The sequence below is a fragment of the Helicoverpa zea genome, chromosome 25 (genome assembly GCF_022581195.2).
Source record: "Helicoverpa zea isolate HzStark_Cry1AcR chromosome 25, ilHelZeax1.1, whole genome shotgun sequence".
Lineage (NCBI taxonomy): Eukaryota > Metazoa > Arthropoda > Insecta > Lepidoptera > Noctuidae > Helicoverpa > Helicoverpa zea.
This window is the reverse complement of record NC_061476.1, coordinates 3,650,381-3,671,974: the sequence shown is the minus strand read 5'-3', so window position 1 is coordinate 3,671,974 and position 21,594 is coordinate 3,650,381. Positions and strand designations below refer to the sequence as shown.

General features: G+C 34.5%; 2 protein-coding genes across 28 annotated transcripts in view; both read right to left on the bottom strand.

Moving 5' to 3' along the window:
* Positions 1-5,103, bottom strand: part of LOC124642659 (LIM domain and actin-binding protein 1) — a 37,428-nt gene extending 32,325 nt beyond the window's left edge. Inside the window, exon 1 of the mRNA XM_047181243.1 lies at positions 4,896-5,103. The gene's annotated coding sequence lies outside the window, so the exon portion shown is untranslated. The remainder of the gene's footprint in view (positions 1-4,895) is intronic.
* Positions 5,104-6,155: 1,052 nt separating this feature from the next.
* The window catches only part of LOC124642637 (calcium-dependent secretion activator), a 53,132-nt gene continuing 37,693 nt past the window's right edge, over positions 6,156-21,594 (bottom strand). For 17 of the 27 annotated variants that reach the window (XM_047181180.1, XM_047181166.1, XM_047181174.1 and 14 more), the window contains 16 exons: positions 21,266-21,402; positions 20,811-21,001; positions 19,374-19,566; positions 18,912-19,059; positions 18,666-18,778; positions 17,972-18,010; positions 16,540-16,696; positions 16,157-16,319; positions 15,612-15,786; positions 15,270-15,404; positions 12,778-12,908; positions 12,312-12,420; positions 11,748-11,882; positions 11,286-11,419; positions 10,049-10,157; positions 6,156-8,620 (listed from right to left, as the gene is read on the bottom strand). In XM_047181180.1, coding sequence (XP_047037136.1) covers positions 8,549-8,620; positions 10,049-10,157; positions 11,286-11,419; positions 11,748-11,882; positions 12,312-12,420; positions 12,778-12,908; positions 15,270-15,404; positions 15,612-15,786; positions 16,157-16,319; positions 16,540-16,696; positions 17,972-18,010; positions 18,666-18,778; positions 18,912-19,059; positions 19,374-19,566; positions 20,811-21,001; positions 21,266-21,402 — 2,141 coding nt within the window. In that variant the 3' untranslated portion in view covers positions 6,156-8,548. Of the gene's footprint in view, positions 8,621-10,048; positions 10,158-10,798; positions 10,901-11,285; positions 11,420-11,747; positions 11,883-12,311; positions 12,421-12,777; positions 12,909-15,269; positions 15,405-15,611; positions 15,787-16,156; positions 16,320-16,539; positions 16,697-17,971; positions 18,011-18,665; positions 18,779-18,911; positions 19,060-19,373; positions 19,567-20,810; positions 21,002-21,265; positions 21,403-21,594 lie in introns of those variants that run through there. The other 10 variants (XM_047181178.1, XM_047181182.1, XM_047181184.1 and 7 more) reach the window with 8 other exon arrangements.

Here is a 21,594-nt window from a genome sequence, read left to right as displayed (position 1 = left end):
TGATATAGTCAGTTACATAAAGTATGAGACTATGAGTTTTTGCCCAGTTAAGTGCATTTAAAAACCAGCTAGCCACAAGCTATTGGCCTATAATGCTGAACTGGACCTATTTGGTACAAACTTGTATTACTTTATATTTTATGTAATCCGTAGATTCTTAGATAGAACGTTCTTTCTTTCAAACTTTTGACCCAGATATAAATTTCAATTCCTAGAAAATAAGATCCCTTTAATTGGTATGCGTAAGTAAACCCTTCTATAACAACATAATTAGATGTAGGAACGTAATACTCCCTACGACACTATCACAATATTTATAGAGTGTAAGGCAAACAGTATTGATTATAATGAATGTTTGCAGACCTAATTCAATCACAGTTACCAATGAAGCCAATTGTGCGTCTTAGGCACGAATTGACACGATCATTAACTTTCTGAATAACTTGGCGTGACCTAAAAACGTTATTTTAAACTTTCGGATCTAAAGTCTGATAAATCGTCGATGTTAGACTATTTGGAGTTGATCATTAGACTTATTAAGAGTCTGACAACTTCAAACTCATTCAGATGAGCTATCAAATTAACGTAGGTACATTAGGTACTAATGACTTTTGCCAAAAGTTCACACGGCGAAATAAATCTCCTTTAGGCATTGTAAATCAATTTTTCAACATTGTTTTTAAAACTAGTACGGAACGGTTTGTTTAGAATTTCTATTTCGTACTGTGAAAATATTGGACTATAATCGAAACCAGATGAATCGTTTCTAGTGCTTATTAGATCTTTGTTTACCTTCTTCTCTATTTTTAGAAATCACCTAGAATTCTTTGCGTTATTTATTGGGAAACTGAATAGCTTATTGATCTTATACGTTTAAATATTATCATTTCTCATTCTTTCTGCGTTCACGTTTTCAACTTCCTTTTGTACTTTCTTTCCTCTTTTAACATAAATATGGTGTTTCGGAGGTTACGAGAAATAGGTAATTTGAACATTTTTGGCAGTCGTTACAGGTAATCATTAGCCAGAAAGTCTGACAACCATGGGGCTGTCTGGGCAATCGTTTTTTGTAAAACACTGATACTCATCTGCATACGGTTAGACTGGAAACCGAGCCCAACATAAAACATTGGGAAAAGGTTAGGCAGATGATGACGAATATAAATAGGTCCTTTATTTCGAGTTCTATATTCAACACTTTCTCGAGCCCATAAGGTTTAATAAATTGTACTGAAGTATGAGTACTTATTTGTACGGGACGTTGTTACAAATACTTGAAAGTTGACGTCATCCTGACCTTATTGTTATTACTTTTGGCTCGCGTATTCAACCGCAAGATTTACACTTGACAATTTATGAGTCTAAGTTTCTTTTGGTCATCAGTAACATGCATTTCTTATCCTTGAAAAATTTCTTCTTCAAGTCAGTACATTTTTGTAAACTTATGTATGACATCTATAGAAAAGCAAATTTTTAAACAGTCAGATACTTTCTGATTCTCATCATCAATCATAATTAATCTTATGAGTGGAAACGAAACTCTTAATGATCTTGGTAAAGCATTTAACTATTTTATTTTTTTGTTAATTCTTTACAAGCATAACACATCTTGGCGTAATTTGATTGATCATCTTCACTAAGTATTATTTCTGCCATCACATTATGACTTTCAATATTTTCATTATAATGAATGTGATCTCAATTCTCGATTGTATCAAAATGATTCTCAATAATCGTCTCGTGAATTTTGCAATCGCTACACTGCAATATCAACAATACCTTTTGTCTCTCTTCCTGTTTAATTTGGTGTTTCAAACAGTAATGTAGCCGAATTATTATTACTGGTTACTTAAGAACTGAATTAAAATCATTTCTGTCGAAATTGGTTCTAGGAATTAGCTGTCCACAGCGTTCTTTGAACTCCATTTACTTGAAATTGAGAGTTCAAAATGTCAATCCAGGAAATTGATTTTAAACTGAGCTTTTTTTTTGCTTTTAGCATTCATTTTTATTCAGGACATCTAATCTTTTAACAGTCATGGGCTGCTAGGCTAGGCTACGCCCCTATGCAAATATTCTGTGTAAAATAGAAACGTGGCTCTTCTTCAAAATCATCAGGTCACCCGTGCCACTGTAGGTGCAGAAAGAGTGTCGTATTTCTGCTGACAGAAACCCATACCCATTTGTCCCTTCTGAAGTCCCAAGTAGGTACCTAAGCAGGTGAGGGTGCTGACAATATAGTTTTGGTTTATCCACATTTCAGACGAAATTCTCGAAACGGGAACTGCATATTTTCAAGGAATACCAACTGGGTGACAACTGTTTTTAATGATTACGTAAAACTAGCAGTGGCTAACGAAATTAGGTTACGATGGGGGACGTATGTAGGTTAAGAATTTGTCGCTTCACGTAATAATGGGTTACATATTCAAAGAAATATATCGAACTAATGTTTTGGGCTGTTAGTAGGGTAGCTAAATATTTTATCAAAAATGTTGGCTGAAAAAAATTACAATTTTGTAGATATTTTTTCCAGAAAACATATATAAATCTGAATCTACGTATACAAAAGTGATAGGTAAGTGTAGGAACTTAACAGGCAATATTTTAATATAAACCGTCTTACCACAAAAACTTTTAAACGTCAGTTTAGCACTTGTCTAAAAAAATGACAAATTATGACGTTGAAATAAGGTCCATTTTGCAGCCACATTTTTTTTAGACAAGTGTTTCAATTTTTGTAGTAAGACCATATATTTTCGCTGTGTCGCTTCTATATCTATCTTAATCAGCGTAATAAGTGTGCGTTAAAAAAGCTGCTATTCCCAGTAATTCGGTTTACCTATTTGGAAGCCACATAGATCAATATTTGATGAAGAAGCCACATTTAACAGAATCTTAACAATATTATTTAGTGACTAATATGCCTGCTTTAAGTAAAGACTTTTTGCGACAGTCTTTACTGAAGCCCGATAAAATAATAAAATTCAAGGGCAATAACGCACGCCGATGTCAATGAACCGCCTTTGGTAAATCGGAGGTAGCCTGTAAGTTTTGTGCATAAAAATTGGGTGAATACATTTTATTGTTCTTAAAAAACAAAAAAAAATACTTATTGTTTCTTTTGAAACCATAAGTAGGTAGTTCATGAATTATCTGCAAATGTTGCTCGGATGAAGTGTCAGCAACTTATAATTCGGACCTATTTTTCACATGTTTGTATCAAAAAAATACAAAACTACTAACAATAAACTGTGTTGAGCATTTTTTATGCTTTTAATATTATTCTTTTTTTGTTATTAATTACCATCCAAAAGCAATATTCTAATATGTTATCCTAAGCAAATCATATTTTCTTTTAAAAATACTTCATGAATATTTCTTAAAATGCTAAATAAAAGTTGTCCAATACAACAGTTAATTTAAATATTCATTTCTAAAAGTAAACTAAGCAATTAGTAAGTGACTGTTGTAAATAAAGTTGGGAGTTTAACTTTAACCGTAATGTCTGCATCTTATCACTGTGTAATCCCGGGAATGCAGTTATCCTAATGGTTACCGTTATCAGTTAAATAACTTCGGTTAAATAGTTTATTGTCTATTATCTGTTGCTGTGTACTCTATGGCATCATGGTTGGTATTCTGTCATAATATTGGTGTTTAAATCAATGAAAGACTATGCATTTTGTTCGAAAGACTTTAGCCTGCCCTTTTTTTTTTAACAACGTCAAAAATCATCAAATGACCCCTCCCACTGTGGGTTAGCAGTGGTGAGGGAGTGTCAGACTCTTACTGACTAAAAACCGTCGTGTTCCGTCATAGGCCTTTTATGTACCAGGGCCGCGGTATCCCTTTCGAACATCCCGCAGCCCCGGCACAACCGGCAGCCCCGGCACTTTAGCCTGCCCTTAGGGAAAGAAAAAGTAAAAGAATGGTGTTTAAATGTAGAATTCAAATTTTGAATTGAATTGGTAATAAAATTGTATCGTTTTAATATAATGTGTCTTATTTATTTTAATTTTACTTAATTGTAAGTTGTAACGTGGTTCATATATGGGGGCTTGTCATTGTCAATAAGTTAGTATCTAAATATCTTTATTAATTAGTCTGTTAGCCTTCCTTGTATAAACAAATAGTTCCCTGTATAAAATACAGATGATGATGACTGAATAACCAATTTCTTGATTTGATTTACTTTCTAGTTTAATACTTTCTTATTGGTATTATTTGCCTTTTGAATGTAAGTAATGATGTTCTTTACTTATTTAAATCTTTTACAAAAGCAGCCCCTAATAAATGATGTAAACTATAAGTATTCCAGATTGACATTAATAGTAAGCTGAAAATAATTTCTAAATACCTACATTAATAACTTTTCTGCTTAAAAATTGGAAATCTAACAAAACAAAACAATCTTTACAGTCAAATAAGAATAAAATTAGACAACTTGAAAATAGAATGTACTTGAAAAAATGTATTTTTAAAAATATTTTGTGACACAACCAGAGTATTTAGGCTAAGGTAAAAACAATAATTATTTTCAGTTACCTGACCATCACCTACTAACACATTTTACTATTGACTCGTATACTTTGCCAATCATTTTGTCTATTTTAAGATACACATTACGCGCGCACATATTTCACTCAAATTCAACTATTCGCGGGAATCCATCGCGAAAGGTTCCCCGACCCCGCCCTGCGTAATAACATCGGAATGCACAGATGATCCAACCACAAAGGTCTTATTTTCACTTTTTTCTTTTTTTAAATAAAACACTACGGCATTTCCGGGAATAAAGTTTTAGTACGCCTAAATACTACTGCCAAACCATCTACGCATCGTTATTCTAACTACAAAGCAAAAATAATATAATGTTTATGTCAAAAACTTACAGTTTCCTAACAATCACTACATAAAAATAAATATTTTTGTTAAAAAATTACACACACGTTCACTGCGATCACAATTTCACTTCGAAATGTCAAACTTTTTATGTTCCAGTGTTGCTACTTTGTGTTTGTATTTCGCCCGATTTTGTTATCCAGAAAAACGATTCAACACTTTATTGACTTTTCTTTATTCCATTTGCAATGTTTTTGCCACAATAGATTAATGAAAGTCTCATTGACTTCAAAAGTCACAAGAATACTGTTATTCCGCGTAGCACCACAGGATGATACGATGTTGCCACAACAATAAATATAATCTCCCCATGCAATACGGCTCTCGGAATTCTCTGCCAGCTGAGAGGTTCACGTTACCTTTTCTAATTATTATTAGCGGAGCCTAAAAATAGGTCAAATATTTAAAAATCCCTGTTGGCACGCATTGCCGCTGAGACCGGTCGTAATCGCATTCGCGAAGTGTGGTGTTGAATCAATGTTTATGTGAATCGAAATAACTAACCGAAATAAAATAAAATTATGTTTTATTATAATAATAATTAAAGAATAAGCTACTGTTAATAATATATTTATAGGTATGTACTACATGTTAGAACAACATAATATTAATAATCCATAAAACTTCAATATCTGATTCTGATCAAACAATAAAAACTTTTTATTTGACAGTGTTGCATGTTCCAGTTTTAGATATTACTGCATTATAGCCAGAGTTTCATTTGTTGTTGAACGAACCAGGACAAAGAGATAAAATCTCGATATTTTATTACAGATTATAAGAATAACTTGATATTTATAGATGTAGCACCTCGTATTTATTAGTTACTTCACACCGACACCGGCCGGCATATTTTTACGACCCCGTGGCCCGTTCCGGGTTTTATTTGCGATGAAAGAACTGTTTCAATTAATTTAATGTGTTACACGGAGTAAGGATTTTTTCTCCATAGTCTGATTTAAAATACTTACTGATTGTTTTAGGATTAATAAATGTATGTATCTACGGGACCCCAATTTGTTTTGTTTACAGTTCAGGATATTTTCAAAAAGGTAACTCGTTTCTATTCCGTACTAACGGCCCTCCCACCTGTGCCTTCCTCATGACATAAATTGTAACCAAAATCCGTGCAGTAGGTAGCTTTTATAAACTTATCATGCGTAGGCGTGGAGGAGGACTTTTTCAAAATATGATTAAGTGTAAGGCGCGAATTTCCAAATATAGCTATTTAAAGGAATAAAAGAACAAAGGAACAGTAAACATTTTTATTGTAAATATTTTTTATTGTTATCCCCTTACACACGCGATGCACTCAATGGCGTTTCGAAGCTTTTAAAAACTCGCAATTACCTTTTTATGAAGCTATTATCGGCTGTTTAAATGTAGTCTGAAATAGGCACGTCAATTAGTGGTTTAGGAAAGGAATTGCGAGTTTCCAACATGGCGAAATAATACAAGCAGTATACTACGCAGTTACATCTTCAGTCGGCTCTTATAATGCACTTAGACACTACAAAACTGACGTTTTCATTCTATTGAGCTCGTTACCCAACTTAACATGTAATAAAGAAATGAAGGTTCAAAGAAAGTAATGCCAAGTATACAAACTTTTTCATCTAATTAGTATTTAAGGATTTTTGAAATAGGTAAGTATTAAAAAGTAAGGAAGTACACAAGGCGAAGATAACAAAACATACTATAGCCTTTTCCATGAAATACATAATTCAGGAATGTTTGAAACTTCATAATAAATACAACTTTAAAACAAATGTAACATTAGTTATTATATCATTTTGATTATTATTCCTTACATTCAATTATATGAGCACTACTTTCATTACATGATTACTGTGCCGATACAGTCCTATTTAAGTGGTTTATATAATTTCGTGTTATGATAAAATATTGGGAATAACTACAATCATCTCTTTACCAAGTCGTACGGTGCTGGACTTTAACATTCATAGTCAATATTTCAATATTCAGCGATTTATTATCATTCTCTAATATACATTCAGTAACTCATCGGGACTTTCTACTTCTGATTTAAGATACGCACTTTGTATTTTATTCTTATTTTTATAAATTTTGGAAGCTTCCAAGCTTGATTTTAAAATTAGTAAACTAATCAGACAACGAAAAATCAAGTCTATCTAAATAAAGTAAGACATTATTCTATTTCCAAGCCGTTCCGAACAAGACATTAGTAAGGCGAATCAGCATAGCGACTAACCGCTATATTTTTAATCATTAATTTCATCTAAGAACTTTAAATTTTCTCCTAGTTCAAAAATTTGTAAGGTGTTTAGCGTAGAAGAATATTATTTTGTTAACAAATATAACTATTAATAATATTTTTTATAAATAGTTATGTATTATTATTTTGACGACTAATCAAGGTAAAGTGTCGCTAGATTGTCATTAGAATCTAGAGAGCTTTAAAATATAGAGAATTATACTATAGCGAAAAGTGGCTAACTTGTAAATTTAAAGATGCATTCTTATAAAAATCAATTTTACCCAAAAAGCGGGGGACATTTTTTATTACTGGCAATATTTATTTTCGAAAAATAATTAAGCTGTATGGCGCCTATTTTGTATTTTTATAAAAATGCATTGTAGAGTTTATAAAGAGATCAAACCGATGATTTAAAAAGTGGATTTAGTTAGAAAAATACTGTTTTTTAGGTAGGTATAGAAAGAGTTGCTTTGAAAACTTTGCTCTGCTTTAATGTTAACGTGCTTGACACTCTTTAGTTCAATGAAATGTGTATAACATATTGATATATTTTGCAGGAAACTATGTATTTATATTCGAAGATAGTAACAATTTCTAAAAGATATAGAAAACGTAACTTTGATAAATTGAGAAAGGATTCCTTACTTTCACTCACTCACTACCCACCCCCCATTCTTTTAATATTTTTAATTACATATAATTTTGTAAATAATTACAATACATCGCGTTAAATATAACCGAATATAACCTTTGCCAAAGCGATATGTTTCCTTATTGTAGCATTTTGTGTATGTATGCGTTCGTAATAATATAATATTTATTATATATTTTTCTTCGAATCGTGTTTATCAAATACTACTCTTAATTTACACACATAGGTACGTAATACATTTTTATTTGCTTCCAATAAACGAATAATGTTCCCCTAACTGTACATCAAGCCTTTATAAAACAAAACCTAATCCTCGTTTACACTATAATCACACTAAGCTATGCATAAACTGGCCACTTATGATTAAATCCTAGCGCGTAAGACGCCATTTTGATGATCTATATTATTCAAAATGGCAAACATTCTATTTAACGAATGCAAACGATTGTTTTAATCATCATCACAGAATAGTTGAGTGTTTTTGTTAATACATCAATAAGAAAAATTTTAATGATATGGATTCAATGTTATTTAGGTTTTACGAGTATTTTATTGTTAATTGTCAATATTCAACTTCAATATTGTCGTTTCCACAATAACGCGTAGAATTCAAGCACCTGTTAATACCATTGGCGAATAATATTAATGTTTTCAATGAGTATTATATTGATGTATTAACAAAAAAATCGTCTGTTTTCTCTTCTCACTTTGTATAGAGGCAAAGAAATGTATTTTATGAGATATTTATTGTTTTAAAACCATGAAGAAGCGCCTCCAAGCTTCGTTGATAACTCCCCAATGCCGCGACCAAAGATGTTGCCAACCTGTAATATAAAGAGCTCGTATATTATGCAGGTAAAAGTGTTTTTATAAAGTCAACACTCCACCATTTTAAATGTGTATGCCATAAATGTGAAATTGAAAGATTTTTGCCCAAAAGCATTCAGGGGATACCAGTGTTCAAACTTTTAATACCCACATAATGAATACCTTTATATTATCCACAATATGAACTGTACTTCTACTTGTAGAATTTAATGTAAATGTGTATGTTGAAGATTGAAATCTACCAATCGAAATAAATACGTTCAAATCAGTCCCACGCCGTCCTAGGTGATAGTGTGAGTCAATTCCAACCTTTGCAATAGCTGAAGTGTAAAGGTCACCATAGCGCTTAGACAGCTCAATACCAATCAATTCTACCGTTACCTGGAGCCGAGCCAATATACCTGGTGTTACAGTCATCTTCGTACATTTTCTTAGAATAGTATAATCCATGTAACTAAGTGCTGTATGGTCGATCTATATTGGTGAGCCAAAATTCAGATGTGCATATTTTTTTTTATAAACGAAATGGTTGGCTGATTAGCATGACGCCTTTAAATATCCGTATATGCAATACCTATCTATATTTTCAATGAAGACCTAGATTCGGTTTAAGATTAGGAAAAGCGTTAAAATTATGTGATAATGTCATATTAAATATTAGGTACTCGTTTTGAAGAGCAAACTTTTCGTTAAAAGCTAAATTATGCTCGCTGTAGACTAACAGGCGCAACGAAAACCAATTACTAAGCAAGTGAGAAGTTAGGAAATTTTGTATGTATATTTCTAGCTCCTATGTGTCTATTATAGATTTAGTCTAGTTTAGATAAATATCAAATACAAAAGTGATAAGTTCATTGGCAGAAGACGAGCACACCTATTCTCTATTCAGCGTGAGTCATTGCGATTCATGTTCCTATTTATATCATAGTCATCCGTGATTGCGGACGATATAAATCTCTACAAATAAAAAGACCTCTTTATATTCTTCGTGGAAAATATTTTGTTTAGGTGGTAATGACCTGTAGGACTTTGACCATGAGAATGACTTAAAAAATCTATACAAAACTGAATGTTCCTGCAGTATCTATCTGGATAATATAAGTTTTCTACAGTTCATCGCAAATAACTTCTCAATTGACGCCTCACATATGCGATTAATCAATCCTTTATTTTTTAACTATTGCGAAGTTAATATGTAGGTAGGTAGCCAATTTCGGAGAAGCAAAGCTTCTCGATGCGCAAGGAGTCACATGGCTAACTTCCTCATTATAAAGTTATTTGGTGTGAACTGTACATACTTCTTCTACATCTTTCGTCAAGTTTGTGTAGCTAATATCCTTACCTTTCTCCTAAATTGGCTTCTGTGTCTACGGTGGAATACTAACAAACAAGTGCAGTGCATTATGGCTGGTTTATGCTATTACCTTTCCAACGACAGCAGTAACATTGCCAAGCTTGGCATCTTCAGTCAGCGCCTCAAGCTTGGACTTGCCGCTCCTCGATCCTTCTTCAGACCCACCGTCGTCACCACCGCTGAAATAAACGCAATTGCCTTGCGGTTGCAAAACTGCTAATGACTTTTATAGGGGTTGAGCCAATTTTGATGAAACGTGTCTAAGAACCACTACTGGAAAACTGGTTGCGGTTGTTTTATCCATTCGCTCATTCGTTAAGTTTCAGATCTTATCCCGTCAGCATGCTTCGTTTCAAGCGTATTTAATGCATCTAGGTCTATATAGGTACAACAAGCATTTTTATTTCTATACCCGTTGTTCTTTAAAAATGTTTGAATATTAGAAAATCATTTGCAAATAATGTTTATTCCTAATGTTTTGTGAGAAATTGCTGTGAGTTAGCATGCATATACCTACTCATTTATATCTTTTTTCATAATTGTCTGGGAATTTCCACATTTAGCATTGACGAACATTGCCAAAACCTTGTTACACTATTATAAACTGTGCTATATCATCGTAATGATTGATTTAATGGCATCCGGGATTATCTTCATTGCTAAATAAGCTATGCATACAATGTCTATGTTTCATGGTGATTATGGTTCAAGCTTGTGCTAAATTACTTAATGGCACATTAGATAGGTCCATAATTTTGAGGTATCTAATGTTATGGTGCGTGTGGTGGAACAGGGTCAAAAAAATAAATAAAAAAACTGAAAGGTTTAAAACAAATGTATTTTCAATATGTCAATACAATGCCAATGTTACTCTTCGAATTTAGTTCACCGCCTCAATTTGAAGGTGAAAAATGATGAAAGTCTGAAATGATGATGACAGCATGTAAGATTCTTGTTCGACTATACATGGCGTGAATAAAATGTCTTCACAAAAGTCAATAAAAATTATAATTGATTAAGTTTTATATACGGAATCATAAAAAAAAATATGGCAATTCGTAGACTTCATCTCAAATGGAGTAATTCAAAATAACGGTTGTAATATAAAAAGTGAACCAAATGTAAAGGTGTTCTGTGCAAGTTCTAAGCTCAGCTAATGTATGATTACTACAGTGATTTGCTGATTCCTGACGCTATTGGACTTTGAGAATCTTTTATGCAATAGTCAGGCAGATTTTGTTGTTCTTCTTTTTTATATAATTTACTGCGTATATAAATAATTATGGTTAAATAATTATCTTGTTTACCTGGCATCTTGCTGTGAGAGTAGCAAACTGCACGTGGCTTCTTCAGTGTGCATCCTGGCGGCCACATTCTGGTACACCTTCGAGTTCAACTTATCGTCAATCACTCCTTGCAACTCGAAGTCGCTGTACATTTTCTGTAATGACAAAAATATAATAAGTAATATCATGTGCCTATGTATGTTTTTTTCTTAACGATTCAGGGTTATTCTTAACGGACAGCCAATAAGGGGAATTGAAATTGTAATGACAAAACAAGTCAAGACGACCATAATTTTTAATTTCCTCATTTTCAGGGAGATTTTTTTAGTCATGCAACATCATAGATGATGATTTTTCCGCTCAGAAATCTCATCTTTATTTATTTTAATAACAAGCAAATAATTCAGGCGTCAACAAAATCTAAGTTCTCGATTATCTTTATTTAAAAAGGGACTTGTTGGAAATAGGTGTATGTTGCTATACCTTCAATATGATAGACAGGCAGGCAACTTGCTGTGGATGAAGTGCGGGTCGCTCCGCTAGCCATGTGTTGATCAGCCCCACTTGGATGCCGTACCAGTGCTCGAACAGCTGCAGGATCCATAGCTCGTCTGTCACCTGAAGACGAATAAATTACAATTTAGTACTGAGTGCGACGAAAAGTACTGAGTGTGAGTGGTTTATATCACGCGATATTCGTGTCATTACAATTTTTTTCTTCAATGATTGTGGAAAGTATCCTAACCAGCTCTCAATAACGGTTTGGTTAAAGTCTGCCCGGTCTTTTACGAGTACGCTAGGAACGTCTCCAGCGTCTCTTGTTAAGTGAAAAGGCTACACGTTGCAATATAGATACCTATAGGTACATGATGGCCTATCGGTATGATATAATTATTTTACAGGGCCACCCCACAAACAAGCTATATCAAAATGTTCTCTACATCTAAGAAACGTGGTCTCAATGACGGTGTATGTTTGTCTCGTATCCAAAACATTACACTTGCAGGCAAGTCAAGAAGCTCTTAAGTATTAATAACAAGTCCTCACCTTCGATCTTATTTGGTCCATGGAGTTCCTCATGAAGTTGACGTAGCCCTGGCCGATGTCCTTGCCGGAACCCGACACATTGGCTATCGTGAGGATTGACCCAATCAAGCTGAAAACAAAAAGAGTTGATTTTGAAATTGCTTATATAATCTTAATTCTGTACCCGGATCAATTTATGGGGTTGGATCTACATAAACTACTTTTTCTTTGTTAAATAGCTTCGAAAGGTCATAATACCTGAACTTAAAGAATTCAGATGGCAGCATTCTTTAACAATATTTCGCAATCAAGTCTCTCAGAGTTTTGCCCCTACTGTGTATTACAGATCTATACAGAACTACTATACAAAATTAAGAACTACCTACATGACAGGTACCCAAAGAAATTCATCATCATCTGCCCGACCTTTTCCCAAGCCGGGTCAGCTCCCGAAAACATTAAGCTACAATCAATATAGTCTGCTCACCTTCCCTCGTCGAACCTGGCGATCTTAGCAAGCGTAGCCTCCAGCACTGCTGATAGCCTGGTCGTCATACCAGTAGCCATGCCCTGGAGGCATGCCTCTATCTGCGCATCCATCTTCGTATGATACTGGTACTAAAGGGGAGAAAATATCTTTATTAGCATTTCTGTTGTCACCATTGTTTAAGATCCTCTTGAACTGTTTTCTTTAGGTTCATCTCCTGGATTAATATCTTGCTGTTGTTCTTTTTCCTGTCTTTTAAAAAAGCTTATTTCTAATCGCACATGCAATAGGGGTTTGACTCTTTTGTAAGTAGTAGTAAATTTACTTACACATAATTATCAATAAACATTCAATCTGGTAAATTTTATATCTCACTAATGAATTGAATAATGTAACCCAAAAGAAGTCAAACGCCCCATTGAGTTACATCAAGAAAGGTATTCCCTTTCACACATATTATAATTTATTCAATAAATAAGCCGGGAGGTACAAAAGCATGGAAAACATCTCGCATCTATTTGCTCAGAATTTTTTTAAAGGGGTTAAGAAGATATCGCCCCAACTGGAGAGCTCTTAGCTCTTAGCTTTCAGGAATACCAATTAAAGAAGACCAAATGAGTCCTCAAGTTCACGTTCTAGAAATGCCAATTGTCCAAATCATATTTCCAACGAATTTTGAAAAATAATTTTGTATAAATCCGGGCTAGGAGCTCTCAGACACATAATAATTTCGCAGCAGCTTCTACTCTGATCACCACTCTTAGAAGTGGCTTAGGGCTTGTCTTTCTTAAATTGACATTTGAATAGTTCCCTGCATTCTGATAAAGGAAAACAAGGCAACGGCTAACTTTTTAAGCGACAGTTAAGCGTCTCGAAGTGCTCATGACTGGCTTTAAGGATAGACATCGGGGTCAACAGACATTTGCAGCCAATTCAGATCTATTGGGGACATTAAAATTGGCATCACCAATCTGACATCCCCGAATTCTTGTAAAACATAGAGTCGTGCAACACAGATTCGTGCTCATGCATTATGCCGTACCTATCCTTATTTTCTGCCTTATTTATTTGACGTTCTTTTGGAGAAGAAATTGGATTTTCCGATGTTTGTCCATTGCGTTCACGATCCAAAAGGGCTTTGGAACATTTATGATTTTTGGTAAGCGTATTTTGGGTGTTAGAATAGGTAGGGCATTTTCAGGGGCAAGTAAAATTACTCTCGGCTCGGCCAGCTTGAAAAATGGATTGAACTAGTAAAGGATATTTTCGCAAGTGGCGGATTGATGGTGAAATGAAGCAGACTGAGTGCCGGACAGACGATATATGTATGAAGATCTGATATGGAAACGTGAGTTGCATAATATTGGTCTGAATAAACGAAGTATTGTACCTTCTAAAATGATAGATTTGAAAAGAGAATTTCATCAGGCGTCGTAGCCTAGAAAATTTTGCAAATATTCCAAATTAGGTATAAAGCTCTGAAGACCATAGAAGAAGTCGCGAAATGGTAATTTTAGACATTTCTGGATAATTGAGCCCAACCAGCGAAAGTCAGCGTTTTTTGTAAATTTTCATGCAATCCAATTATTTTCAAGCTCATTTGGGAACAGCATGCAAGAATTAGATAGTTTACATACAGTGGCTGCTTCTCAACTCAGGTGGGTCCTTGGAGTATGGAAAGGCCTTGATCTAGCGGTGTGTCGGAGGTGGTTCGATGTGCACTTGGTTATCCAAAATCGGACGTTTCTCGATAAGAATTACCGAACTTTTGAAATAGAAAGCATAGCTATTCGGTCTTAGTCTTAAAGCTGAGGCCAAGCACCTTGCAGCTCAATTCTTCGGCAAATTCTTCGTCACTTTGTCGAAATGAAGGCTTGATTTGACAGTATGGCCTTACTTTGAAGCGCTGGCCTTTCTGAATAGAAAGCGAAGCTTCTTACTCTAGCAGTATCTGACTTCTAGAATATGATCAAGCGTTTGCTGAATGTTTTGAATGATGTGAAAGCCAACGATGTGATTAATATGATAGTTATGTTAGCGCTTTGCTCTATAGCGATTATCTATTATCTTCCATTTGTACGACTGTATATTTCATGAGAACAATCGCGCGTGGTCTGATATTTCCACTTTACTATTCTAGTCAATGGTCTATTATTCTTTTTACTGAATTTCATGGCATCTCTACTTAGGATAATTTATAATTTCGCTTCGCCATTGTACATGAACCATTGTTTGATCTTATTTTGCTTTCAAATATTTTAGACCTCACCCCTTTTACGCAAAAACTTGGTTATCCAATATCTGAATTTAATGAATTCCTCTACATCAAGTTCTTGGCCTATTTGGGTGAGAACCGTCTCGCCAACTATGTCTGTTGTAGGCTTTACATCAGGCAGAGTTTACGTGACTTCAAAATTTAATCTGGGGGTTTGGATTCCATTAATTGTAGTCCATTGCCTTGCACCTGCGTGAAAAGAGATATAAGTACTCACAATATCTACCCCTTCAACTGCGCATAACTTGAGTGCCTGGTTCTTAGCGTCGAGAGCCACGTTGACCATGGCACAGGTCTCCGCTGGCAGGATGTAGTCCGTCGACATGAACGTCACGCTCTTCTTCAGCCACGACTGGTAAACATACATACAGAAATATGAAGCGGTTGCTCATATATAGAGTGGTGTTTTAGAAATAAAGGTTCTGATTATTTAAGACAATTGTGTGGAATTGTGCCAGTATGACCTTTTGTAATTTGTAAAGGACAGCACCCCTAAGCTGTGCTATCTTATAATCATTGCAACATGCCACTTTATCACATTCCTCAAAATCCTCCTCACCTGGAACGAAGCCTCAGTCCTCTGTATACACGTCTCCATCATATCACACGCCATCAACTTGAGCCGCTGCTCCAGGTGAGACCTGAACTCCGGCTCCGGCCAGTGCAGGTCCCTGATGAAGCACTGCAGCGCATCCAGCTTCCAGAACAACTCTTCACTTGTTGAACAGCCATTGCTGTTAACGTTGCACGTGTTATGGCCGATCGTAAAATTGGCATGTATGAATGAATAGGCATGCAAATTTTGACAAGAGTTTTGCTTGGATATAAATATGGCGTTAAATAAATAGGTGTCGTTTAAATTGGAAATCAAAAACTGAAAAGGAAGACAAGTTAGTCTGTCTGTTATAACTGTTTCTGCTGGTGAAATATTTTTTCGTGGGAATTTAGTCTTATCAAAGAAAAAAAGTATACTTAACGACATGAAATAATATCAATGATTATGCATAATAGAAGCTTTGTAAATTGCCAATTTATCATACATTTAAGATGTTTGAACAACCACAAGACTTACACGAACAAAATAATAATAAAGTTTAGTCTTACCCCTTAATCTCCCACCTTTCCTTTTCGAAACCTTTATGTAGCGACTGCGCAATCGAAGACTCCATCAAGTCCACATATCTCACAACAAGAGGAGCAAACGTGTCCCGAAGATGTTCATGAAACCTGCCACCTTTTAGATTTTCTGGTGATGATATAAAAGGAGCTTTACGGAAAATAGAAAAGGAAGAAGACGGGAAAAAGTACATCAAATATTCCAAATTCAATATTTTGAATTCTTTTCTTTTCTCATATCACATTACTAACATTTACTGGTACTACGACACAACATTAAGGAAAAGGAAAAAGTTAGTAAGAAGCTCGTCGTTAGAGAGCATAGATTCCAAAGATTGGATTTGGATAGTAATCAATCCTTTTGGACTCACCATCAGTTCTGAGGTAGTCGTTAAGGATCTGGAACAGGGGAAAGGAATCCCAGGTATCCGGGGGCTGTTCTGCCAGCACCCTGTCCATATCAACTCCGAATAATGCCCAGAAGATTTCGGCGTGCTCTACCAACAGCTCCGAAAACCACGCGAAAGCCTGTGTATAGATAGATGGATTTTAAATATTTTCAGAAATCATCATCATTCTCAAAGTTGAGAGAGTGAGAATGTAAAAAAATTGTCCAAACGATAGCATGTTTGGATATGTGGATGATTTAATCATTCACCATTTACAATGATTGGATTCGTTTTTCTTAATGAAATGTTACTTAATTTCTTTATAGTAATTTTATATTTTTGACATCAATTCTTGGAAAAATACATAGGTAACATTATGTGATAATTTAACATAACGTCTTAATCGTGTCCATGCTTATCAATGATCAAAATTAAATTAATTTCGAGAATAGCTAGCCGGATTCTAATACGGCTAACTAAGTCATATTTACTAACGAAACCCTAGGGGTGGAATTAAAAATAAATGCAAAATTAATTGACAAATATTTCAGTAATTTAAATACAGGTCTAAAGGTGGACATGCAAGATTCAACACAACATAATGATAGGACCACACTACTTCACACTCTAGAAGCTGACAGAATAGAGTACTGATACTAGTAGAGTATTTCATGACATGTGCTATGCTTTACTGTACTGACAATCTAATGTGTACTGTAATGGATTACATAGGAGTCAGTGCTTAAACGAAAATCAGCTTAAAAGGTGCTACTATTGAATCAAAAGTTCATCTGCATGTCTTTTAGGAGTTTGTTGTAGATATAGAGAATGTTATATCACAGTTATCAATTCCAGTACCTTTTAAATTATTTTCAGATAATCACATTAATAAAGCAAAATGTAAGCATAGAAAATGTATAAATAATAATAAAATATAGCGCACTACTGAAAATAATAATTGTAATGTGCTCAATGTGTTGTATGTCCTAGATTGTCATGTAGAAGCATTTGTTCCTGTAACTAATGTATGTTTCGTGAGTCGAAAGTCGGAGTAGACTGTAGAAAAAATATACAAAATTCACTTTTCATTGCAGACATAAACGACTAAAAACCCGGCCAATTGGTTTTTTAAATTAAATCTAAGAATGAAACATTTTTGATTTGAGCCCAGAATGAAAAGTTTGATCTCAGTCAATCAAAATCGTCTATATCATTCGTAATTCATGCAATGCTTTTGACTATTGAAGTAACATTAAAGCATTTGCCCAAGCGAGTCAAACTATCATTTATCGAGTCTACTCCTTTTATATTGTGATCAAACCAATCAAAGTGAAGTATGACCAAGATCATGTGAACAAACGATTGACAAGTGATTCGTTCAGCCGAGCAACAAATCAAATTCATGAGTAGTTACATTTTGTTGACCGCTAGAGTCCGGTTTTGTGTTATAAACCTGCGGAGAAATAAAATATAAGATAGAAGTGGATAATAAAAGTCATAGTTTCTTAGCGTACATCAATGTCGGAAAGTGAACTTATATAACATTCACTTGACGACGAAGCGACATAAAATACATAATTTAGGAAAACATAAATATTTTGTTTTATAACTAAAGAAGTACACGATGACGATAAAGTATTTGACATTGTTGATAATAATTTGGATATCAATTAAGAGAAAGCATCGTGTACCGTTGATTGAAATGAAAATAATCCATTTCCGTTTCAACCTCATGAAATAAATATAACAATACTGCCTGACATTCCCCATACTAATAGCGACAGGAGAATAGGATGCTATCCAGTCAACATTTAAACATTTGGTAAAACATTTTAATTCGAACTTATTCAGAGCAAATGTAAAGACTTAACATAAGTTATAGTTATCTTTCAGAATATTCATTTACTCGGTCGCATTATAATGATTTACCAAAACAGAAACCACGACATTCAGGATAGACATAAATATAATATTTAGGCGAACATTGATGAGCATAACATTGATACAATCCATTTCAGATGCTTCATCAAAATCTTCACAAATATCAATGTTAAGCTCAGAAACTTGCTATATTTGGGTAGGAAGAAAGACTGATCTAGCTACATTACCTCGGCATAATGTTCTTCGTTCTGTTGTAGTAGATCGACACAAAGTTCTGCCAGATGAATGAGATCTTCCAGTTTTTTTGCTGGTGTAACCATTGTTTCTCCTCTTAGATCCTCTGAAAGATAAATGTTGTTTCTTGGCTTACATAGTCAAACTAAAGCATCTATCATCATCATCTTCTATACTGATGTCAATGTCAAGTCATGTTGACCAATCTGCTGCCAGGAGTTTGAACAAAAATATCCTACCTTCAATATTAGCCTTTTGACTGAGTTGCGTATAGTTCAAGAGCGCTGCGTTCTCCAAGCTCGTCTGTATCATTGCTCTGACTTCCTCTGGTGCCACTGGGGTTACCACATCCTTCATCAATACTCGCTCCAATAGTGATAGGGTCGCCTGGAAGATTACATGGATTCTGAACAATCGAGTAAATATTTCTCAATATACATATGTACTTTACTAAGGCAATCGTGACAAGTCTTTTTCAAATAAATATAGAGCAAGAATTGCTTATCTAATCTAGTCTCTTGGGTTTACAATATAGTGTCTTCTAAAGAGAAGATATTAATAATCAACGTTTGAGGCAGAGGAGTCTTTATTTACTCTATTTATATTTGATTAGTTCTTTAATTAATCATTCATTTTAGTTCCACTGCGGAGGGAAGCTACTATTTAGATCTTTATTGAGCTCAACTTTTTGACAAACCAACCTTAAGTGCCCCCTCAGGCCGTCCAAACGGGAACGCATATCTGAAGTTAGTGATCTGATGCTGCAACAACGCCTTCAACCGTTCCTTTATCTCTGCGAACTTTTCCTTCTCCTGCACGGTGATGCTGCCCACCCCGTCCGGCCTGCCAGGCAACGTCGCTGTACTGTGAACCACTTCCGGCGTAGGGCTTACTCTAGTAGGGCACAAGCGGGGTACAGGGTAGGCTGTGAAATCAGCAGCTTATACTAACTTATTGCTAGTTTTAAGGGAGAGTGTGAATTTGATTTTGTTTGCTCTGCCTTCGGTATTTGAGTCTATGACTTTTTGTTTTAAAAAAAGTGTATGCTGTTTAATTTTGTTTGCTTCGAGACAAAGTGTCATTGCTTTTGCTTCATTTTAACAGTATTTGAAATCTTTATGTTCAAATAACGTTGACTTATTAGCCATTACGTCTGTGTTATTCATTGAATTTATCTTAACATCTGTTTACTCAACTTTAAACTTTATGTTTACCTCGTTTTCTTACTGCCATCTTTGAGTATAAAAATCTTTGTACATAAGTTCATTAATGACTGAAACATTACTATATTTAAATATTATTTTATAACCTGGACTGCTGAATCCAAAAGCCCGAAATAGTACATTAGTAAGGTGAAGCAGGCATAGTTAGTAAGCACATTTAGTACGGTTGCATAGTCAGTTAGTATAGGTAAGTTACTATATAATAGTCAGAAGCAACATCACACCCATGTTCAGTGAGGTAAAGGTTAAGTAGGTCGTGGTTCATTAGTTCTGGTGTTTTAGAAGCTGCGTTTGACATTGAAAGTTTTATTTGAAGAATAACTTCTACATGAACAAGAAACTAATGCTTTTGGAAATAGTTCTGTGTTTCAAGATTTTCGTAGTTTGTATCAATTCAGATTCTAATAACCAACTTTGAAGATATGTCTACTACTTATTCAATTGCACTGATATTGTCAAATACAGCTTTCTTTATCCATAGATCACGGCTAAATCACATTCACATTCAGTTACGGTCCTAATACATTGCCTTGAGGGACACCAAATCTAACACATTTATGTACCATTCAATACCAACCTGTTTACAAGTTCTATTTACAAGTATACTACAAATGCATCATTGTAAATCTTTACAATAATAAATACAATGGGCCATTTATCATATTTTTGTTACTCATCACATAATTCTAACCCCCAGCTAGACAAAAGCCTCTTTTAATAGTTATTTTTGTTTATTTTAACAAAACCATTTGATTTACATCATAGTCAAATGCATTTAAATTGTTTACAGTCCCAAATTCAAGTCTTTCATTTGAAACATTACTAAGATTTTCATCATCATCATTACCCACTACTTTACATAGGCCTTTGATAAAGTTTACATAATTGTTATTAATATTCTAGCTAACTACCTACCTGTTACCATGAACATGACTGGCACAGAACGCGAAGGAATAGTGCATGAGTGTGGGGTCCACAGTTTGAGACCCGCTCTCAGCAACGTCGAGGAGGTCTGATAGGTAACATAAGTGACGGAAACAGCCTCGAACCCCGTATCTTGCGCAGTACTCGTCTAGAACGAATACTTGGCCAGGAGAGAACCAGCCCTGGAAAGATAAAAAATAATGTTATACGGAGACTTTTCAATGCTTCTTTTGCCTTTTCTATAAATGATTACCATAATGGTCTATATCAGAGAAGTCCACTTTTTAACTGTTTAAAATTTGAAGTTCAGTTGAATTTAAAGGTGACATTAGATGCAATGTCAACGTCAATGTCTACTTTTGAAGGATTTTCTGATTATTATCATTTATCCTATTTCGTTAGTTTCCCCCTTTTTAGGTATGCACGATCTTCTGAATTATTCTTACCAAAGAACAATAAGGGTCCTGCAGGCGATACTTCAAAGTTAAGGACTGTAGCACACAGAACAATTGATGGTGATCGTACTGACAGGGATCTGCTTGAATGTAGTCCTCCATCCCATGCTTGCGAGCTTTATCTGCGTCTGAAAGATATGAAAGAAGATTATGTTAAAGATGGTTCAGAAATATATGATAATTTCTTTGAATCTATTAGTGACATTCAATATGGTCGGTTGGTTGGTGATGTTTAAATATTTATATCTTCTATCTGGACATCTCATAGCCAACAATTTAGTTTTCTCCCACAGTTTTGTGACCAAATAGCAAATTATGGT